Genomic DNA, 7,603 nt, shown 5'->3' with positions numbered 1-7,603 from the left:
TAATAGGGTTGTCTGTGGTTTCAGAAATTGTTGTGGATGTATAGGCTATATACTTTATATTTTCTGTGTGGCCTGGATGAGTGTGAGATTTCCCGGCCTGAAATTGCGTCCCAGTCCGGCCCTGCACACAACAAAAGGTTCGAATTGTATTTCTGTGGTATCCTTGAACACAGCGTCTTCTCAACATGATGTAAACACACTAACTAGCGGAAGTGTTTGTGGGCAGGTCAGACTCTGTGTGTTCGTATTTCGCGGGCAGGCGGGGATTATGCAAATGTGTTACCCAGCGACTCATTTGAGAGACAGTGGCTGTGTCCGAAATCGCCCCCTATACCCTCATTCACTATTCCCTACATTAGGTCACTAATTCAGTTCACTAGAAGGAGTGAATGAAAACGAGTAGTGAATTCGGACACTGAGTGCACCGGAAGGAATGCCGCTTTTTGCATAGTTTGTGCTTGCTGTTTATTAATCATTTGAAACTAGCAAACTAGCAGCTCCAGTAGTAAGATTAAAGGATTTATCTTGAACTCTGTCACGGAAATTATGTATAAACCCTAATCAAACAATTTAATAATCAATTTACAATGAATTTATACCCGTGTTGTACATTATGCTGTACGCCATGGATGAGCGCTTTGTAAAAATGAACGGATTGATTATTCAGCTGCGGGCGCCATCTTCTGGCGAGATGCGGGAATTCATTCGGCGCGTGACTCTCACGGTGCATTATGGGCATTCTCTAGCCGTTGAGCGTGCACCAGTTATACACTCGTTTTTGCAGTGCATTGTGGGATTGAATGAGTGCACTCGAGAACGTCCACTATGGTTTCGGACACCATTAAAAATGGCTGTTCCCTCAAATAGTGCCCTATTTAAGGGTATAGGGGGCGATTTCGGACAAAGCCCAGAAGAGTGCCCTCTGATGACTGGCAAGGGCACTCCAGCAGATGGCTGTGAGAACCTCTATATGATGCCATGATGACTGTCTAATCACTACCAATCTGACATTCGATTCCTACATTTGTGAGAGAAGGAAAAAATATATGTTGTTCCTTTTCTTCACTGTATATTCAACCAAATATTACATTATTACTGACAAAAGTGTTTTAACAGCATTTTTCTAATATCATCCCTTGACCTGCAACATATGCTGAGGTATTTTGCCCAAATCCTCCACATATTCTTTGCATGTGTAGCACAAGAAGTTCTGTAAAATATTAGAAGTCAGAAAGAGCTTTATTACCAAGTATGTTTACACAGACAAGGAATTTGACTTAGTGACAGGAGCTTCCAGTGCAGAAGAAAGTATGGACATAGTGCAAAACTAGTGCAAACTAGTGCAGCAGACATAGGAATTACACAGTAGAGATGGAGTATAACACTAATATAAGAAAAACTGAAAATTAAATAATGCACTATACACAGAAGTAAAAATATAGAGAAATGTAACTGTTTAAATGAATGTACAGATATGCTATATTTACAAGTGCGCAGTTTAAAAATGTATTGAATTTGAACTACATTTACTGTTGAGAATTTTTTGAAGCATTTTCATTGTAGCCTATTATTTCTGAACATATAACATGTAGGCTGTAAGACAAGTTTGTACAGGATGCAGTTGTAGTTCATGCATCTTTTCTGTATATATTTATATAAATATATTTAACAAGTGATTTGTTTAACATTTATATCATGTTGACAACTTAATGTGTGCTGCACTTAGAATAGAATTTTCTTTAACTAGAGGGTTAATAAAGAAAAAGCTATGTGAATCATGTTGTAGTAAAATTTTTAAAAATCGTAAAAAAAAAAAATCGAGAATCGGTCAAACGTTCTGAAAAAAATCAAGATTTTATTTTTTCGCCAAATCGCCCAGCACTAGGAGGTGGTTTCAGATGCATACAAGATGTGACACGGCAAGAAAAAATAAAATAGAAATCAACCACCACAATAACAAAAAATGTGCTACAAAGGCAGTGGACTCTCAGATGGCCCAATTATTCAATAACCGTCATCATGTTTTGTGTGCCTTCATATACAGATGTTGGCAGATTATCACAACCAAAACTTAACATATCTGCTATATAAAGTAATTGGAGTCAATTTCCCATTAGAAAAATATACAAATAAATATTTCACATCATATATATGAGACATATAGGCTACACAATAGCCCCAGTTTAAGACCCTTTGCTGTAATCCTCTAGTCTCTCCCCACTAGAGGGACCACTAGCACCACAGACACATCAATGCTGCAGTATGCAGCATGCTGAGCCACTCTCCATGGCTGCATCCCAAATTACATACAATCCCTAGTATATAGTTTGTAAGCTTTGGAGTAGTGCACCCCAAATCATAGTGCCTTAAAAAAAGTATTTCAAAGGAGCCTGAATGGTATGCTACTCGCATCGAAATTTGTAGATTTTCTGTAGTGGTTGTATTGACTTTTTCAGTTGTAATGTACTGGACAAGTGTCAAGGAATAATGTCAAATCTTTTACAGTTTACACTATGCAACAGAGGGAGGACTGATGGTAAATCGCCAATTCTGGTGTACTGTCTTTAGAAAAATTAAGAAATATGTACTTTGCCATTAAAAACATTAACAATATTTATAGTGCACAGTATGAGAACTAAAATGTCTAAAATGTAGCCAGGGATTCTGTTTGAGAGAGAAAGTCTACAGAGATGGAGAAGTGGTGAGATTCAACACAATGAACTGTGTATTTGAGTCATATGGTGGGGGGGGCAGTTCACCATCAATCGATTGCAGCACCTCATTACACATTTAACAGCTCGCTTCTCTCATTAAGATCTGTCACAGCACTGTTCGACTTACCTGCTTGATGAGCTTCTCCAAACACCAATGTTCGTTTAACATTTATGTGTACTTGTCTAATGCAATATATATGCGCATATATGTAATCAGATTCAGTGTTTTTTGTTCTCACCCTGTTTTCATCATAGATGATCTGGACAAGGCTGCGGGGTTTGGCTTCACTGGGTGGAGGGGAGATGGTGCGCTCTGGCTCCTGGGGTTTCGCAGCTTCTTCCTCTAGCTGTTGCTAAAAAAAACAAAAAACAAAAGCAGAGTATGACCTTCCTAACAATCCTGACTGCTATAAATCAACAGTGACAAAGGTTAAAAAATAAAATACGAACTATGTTGAAACTCTTATTTATACTGATAAAAGAGGACTAATGCAACCCTGCTAGGGTAAGAAGCCAGACACAACAAGAATGCAATATTACGTGGGCTAATATTAACGCTATCCCCACATCAGAAGCACTGCTAATATCAGAAAAGCTCTCTGATTGGCTGAGGAGCATTAATGCTTTAGCTAAGAGAGTCAGCGAGACTATAGTCAAAGATTGATGATCAACAATAATTTCACAGCTTATACACAGATGCACAAAGAAACGCAGAGGCTCTGGCTCCAATGAAATCCTGAAAGGGGCCTCCGTCTTGCAAACATGAACCCAAACTCATATGGATCAGGTCTAGCGCAGGATCAAGACGCTGTGTGTGTGCCGAGTTAAAGAAAATAAACGAGCCGTCCCGCCGCCCTCGCAGACAGTCAAACACACGGTAATCTGATATCCTCGCTTCTCTCTTCTCCCCATCACTCCCTCGCTTTATGTTAAAGTTTACCGTACCATTTAATTGCCCCAGATGTTTTAATGCTTGGAGGAAACCTAAGGGGAGAGGAGAGCGATGGATGGGGTCTGTTACCTCACTGAAAAAAGATGCCAAATCTTTCAGAAGAAAACAGTGTCTACACTTCGTGTGTTAAAATGAGAGGATTCGTGAGCACGCAATTACAGCACTGCGGTGAGTGGATTCTAACTTAATCACCTCTGATTGGCCATTGCGTTCCAGAAATCAACAGCTGAGTCTGTGATTGGCTACATTGCGAAACCCTTTAAACACGTGTTTTAAACAGAATCTCTGCCTAGCTATTTTAATGTTATTAGTTGTTCTTTTTGCTTTTGTGTAACACATAAATAACAATTTATGTTTTAGACATTTTATGTTTAGATAATTTCTATTTTGCGGGAGTCCCGCAAATCATTTCATTCTCCCGCATCCCGCACACACACGACTCTCTTCACGCCCGCACTCGCCCATCAAGAGTTGTCCCGCGCCACACCCTGTTGCGTTGGGTCCCGCGGTACTCCCGCGGGAGTGCAGGTCTCTATTCCAAACTTCAGGCGGGATTTAACACTTAAAAAGGATTTGATAGAGGAGTCACTTTAGGACTCAAAGCTGTATATACACACTCACTCACTCTCTCTCTCTACAGCATAGGATGAAAATTGCCTTGTTAACCCCACACAATTACTTTCAAGGACAAGCACTACAATCCTGCCAAGTCTCAGTAACAAGAATCAACCAAGAATCAGAAATGTGTGTATGAGAATTAAAACCCCAAGCAGCTTTACATAAACACAAACCTGAGAGCTAAGACATGGATAGACACTGCAGTAACCCTCACACAAACAGATACAAGTACCAACACACACAGACTGACTGAAACTCCTTTTGCAGGGTTAAAGTGGGGCAGAGACAAAGGTGTGGTGTGTGTATGTGAACTAAAGGTGTGTTGAGTGCGTATCCCTCTATGAAATGCTGTTCAAACATACACACATTCAAGTTTATTTACCACCTATAAGTGCATTTGTGAGACCTATTCATTTATCAATCAACCAAGTCGTCCAGGCTGAAAGAGAGTCACCAGTAAGTGTACACTACAGTTCCAAAGTTTAAGATCAGTGAGATTTAAAAAAAAATTATTTCAGCAAAGATGCATTAAATTAGTCAAATGCTGTTCTTTTTTTACTTTCTATTCATTGAATCCTAAAAACAAGTACACATTACAGTTTCCACAAAAATACCAAGCAGCACAACTGTTTTCAACATTGATAATAATAAGAAATGTTTCTTGAGCAGTAAATCAGCATATCAGAATGATTTCTGGAGAATCATGTGACACTGAAGACTGGCGTAATGATGCTGAAAATTCAGCTTTGCCATCACAGGAACAAATGACTGTAAATATTAAAATGCAAAATGAGCAAGTGTGATGATTGCAAAATTTCATTTTATTAAAATCTTTTTTCTTTTTTTTTTTTCCACACTTTTTCATCTCTGTTTTAATTTCAACTGTAAACCTCTGTTGGGCAGCACTTTGCTTACCAAAATAGTTTTATGCAGAAAAATTAAACATTTCATAGCACACTATTACTGCTGGATTTTTGTGTATTCAATTGTTTAGACATCCTTTTTTAATATAAACCATTAAAATAAACCATTAAACAAACCATTACGACTGATTTCAGAAAATATTCTGAAACAAATAAAATAAAATAAATAGACAAAAATAGATTTCCTAGAGTGATCGTAAGAGACTTCTTTCAAAAACCTTAATAAAATTGACCTCGACAGTACAAACTCATTTTCAAAACAAACATTCAAGACAAAATAATCTTATGACACTACAAAATCCTCAAGAAAAAAATTTCACAGATCACATGATGTGAGACATTTCTGCTGAACTACCTAAATGCAGTGATATTTTGACTGTGTGATTATGGATTATGCATTCTGGTGACATTTCCACCACTTCGTTCTACATGAAAGCTCTCAGCTGCCATGACAACAGCTGTGGCTAAACATCTCTCCACTGTGGACATACAAGCACGTATCTTAGTGTATTCGCATTTCATATCTGTTGCAGACCCATTTCACGCACCGTTTCATGTTACAGACATGAATGATCCCTCAAAACATCACAGTAAAAAGCATAACTAGGGCAACCAGAACTAGGAATGACTACTAGCGACCAAGCAACTGCCAACACGCAGCAACAAAGCCACTTACAGTGCAAATGGGGTTTTAGCAATCTGATTTTTGCCAGGTGGAAAAATCCCATTTTACACTGGATTCAAAGCACATCTAAAGACCTAAAGGTGGAGCCTTTGCCTAGCCCAGTAAGCAACTCCCAAACAACCACACAAAACACCCTAGGATCAAATGCCATTCGTTATTTCTTCAGAATCCGTTGTTCATCCCAGGACTTTCAAGAGTATGTGAAGAACATGTAAAATCCAGTTCTGAGCTCTGACTCAATAAAACGTCTATGAATCATAGAATGTAAGCGTAACACAAGTCATCTGACACCCTGAGCTGTAACAAGCCATTAGACACAGACGTGCTGGTTCACACCTGTCAGAGTGCTGCAGGTATGCTGAAAACCGCACACACAACACACACCAGTGTGTGTGTGAGACTTCTCCTCCCTGAGCTTTCAGTTCCACTCACTCAGTTTCATGAGTGTCATCGAGTGTGACAGCTCTTATATAAAGAGGATGAGAGATTTCCTCTGTCCACTTTGACTTGAGTGTCCTTTTAAATGCCCCGCTGTCTGTCTCTCACCCAAACATGCTCAAATCCTCATGTAAATATCCTCAACCGCTCAACCATCACATCTAGGTCAGATTCATTACTAATTAATAACTGTTGCACAATGGCTTCCACTAACACACACACAGTTCTGCCTCTAAGCCCCATATTGACATGGCTGATAAAAATACACAAAAGCTTTTGGGGGGGGGGAAGTCATAACAACTCGGCACAACATCTCTGGATTGGGAGTGTGATCACACTGACCTTAGCACACAACACAGGCTTGCTTTAAGGGTGTAATCATTCTGCCCTTTACATCATGCCACAAGCAGGAGGTGTGATCACAGTGACCTTAATCCTGCTGCACACACACAAACTCAGAGATGAACATTAAGGGGTGTAACTCAGCTGTCCTTCCTTAACACTAGGGGTGTGCGATATGACGGTTTTTGAACATGGACGATTAAAATGTCTGTACGATCTGCTTTTGAAGAAATATCGTAGTATCGTGCTATAGTGCGCCTCTGTCTCAATATACTGTAACAACACGACATAAATTCACATCAAATGTTATCTCAGCGGTAGAGTAACACTCACAGGACACTACACTTATTCGCAGTTGCAAAAGTACATTATTTGCATGTGCTTTAAAGCATTACCAGTTAAACATTTAATTTGCATGCTGTTCTGACGTGCGCTTTCTCTGCTAAAATAAAAAGCCTGTCAAAGCACCTAATTACTGGACTAAGTTATGTTTTGTGTCTGATTGAGCTAATACTGTCAAAAACACACAAGGATTACATATAAACACTGTTGGTTATGTCTAAAGTGAAAGTAAACAGTTGAGAGAAAAACGGATGCATGCCTGTATATTAGATGCATGCAGGTCTTAAAGCAACAGTACTAACTAAACATGCAGCCCCATGTCCAGGGCCTAAAATTAACACTCGCCAAGCGCCAAATGCGAGTAAAAATCAGCGTTGGCGAGTCCATGTAACAGTGTCAGTCGCCAGTTGGCGGGTACAACTTTTACGAATTATAACAATGCAATGAAGTGAAAACAACGGCCAGTTTTTAAAGAGATTCACGGTTTCTGACATAAGTGAATAAAATAATCTTTTCCGAAGACAAGATCATCATGATTAGCTGTTCTGTCATAAGTGACAAGAGCGAATCGAATAATAGGATACAAACG

General features: G+C 39.2%; 1 protein-coding gene across 1 annotated transcript in view; it reads right to left on the bottom strand.

The window, feature by feature from the left end:
• LOC107742750 (nuclear receptor corepressor 2-like) overlaps nucleotides 1-7,603 on the bottom strand; it is a 110,415-nt gene that overhangs the window by 69,500 nt on the left and 33,312 nt on the right. Inside the window, exon 4 of the mRNA XM_016555787.1 lies at nucleotides 2,954-3,067. Within this exon, the coding sequence (XP_016411273.1) occupies nucleotides 2,954-3,067 (114 nt within the window). The remainder of the gene's footprint in view (nucleotides 1-2,953; nucleotides 3,068-7,603) is intronic.

The sequence above is a fragment of the Sinocyclocheilus rhinocerous genome, unplaced genomic scaffold (assembly GCF_001515625.1).
Source record: "Sinocyclocheilus rhinocerous isolate Xijiao unplaced genomic scaffold, SAMN03320098_v1.1 scaffold2212, whole genome shotgun sequence".
NCBI lineage: Eukaryota > Metazoa > Chordata > Actinopteri > Cypriniformes > Cyprinidae > Sinocyclocheilus > Sinocyclocheilus rhinocerous.
Note: the sequence above shows the minus strand (reverse complement) of the source record. Positions and strands in the feature narration are given on the sequence as shown.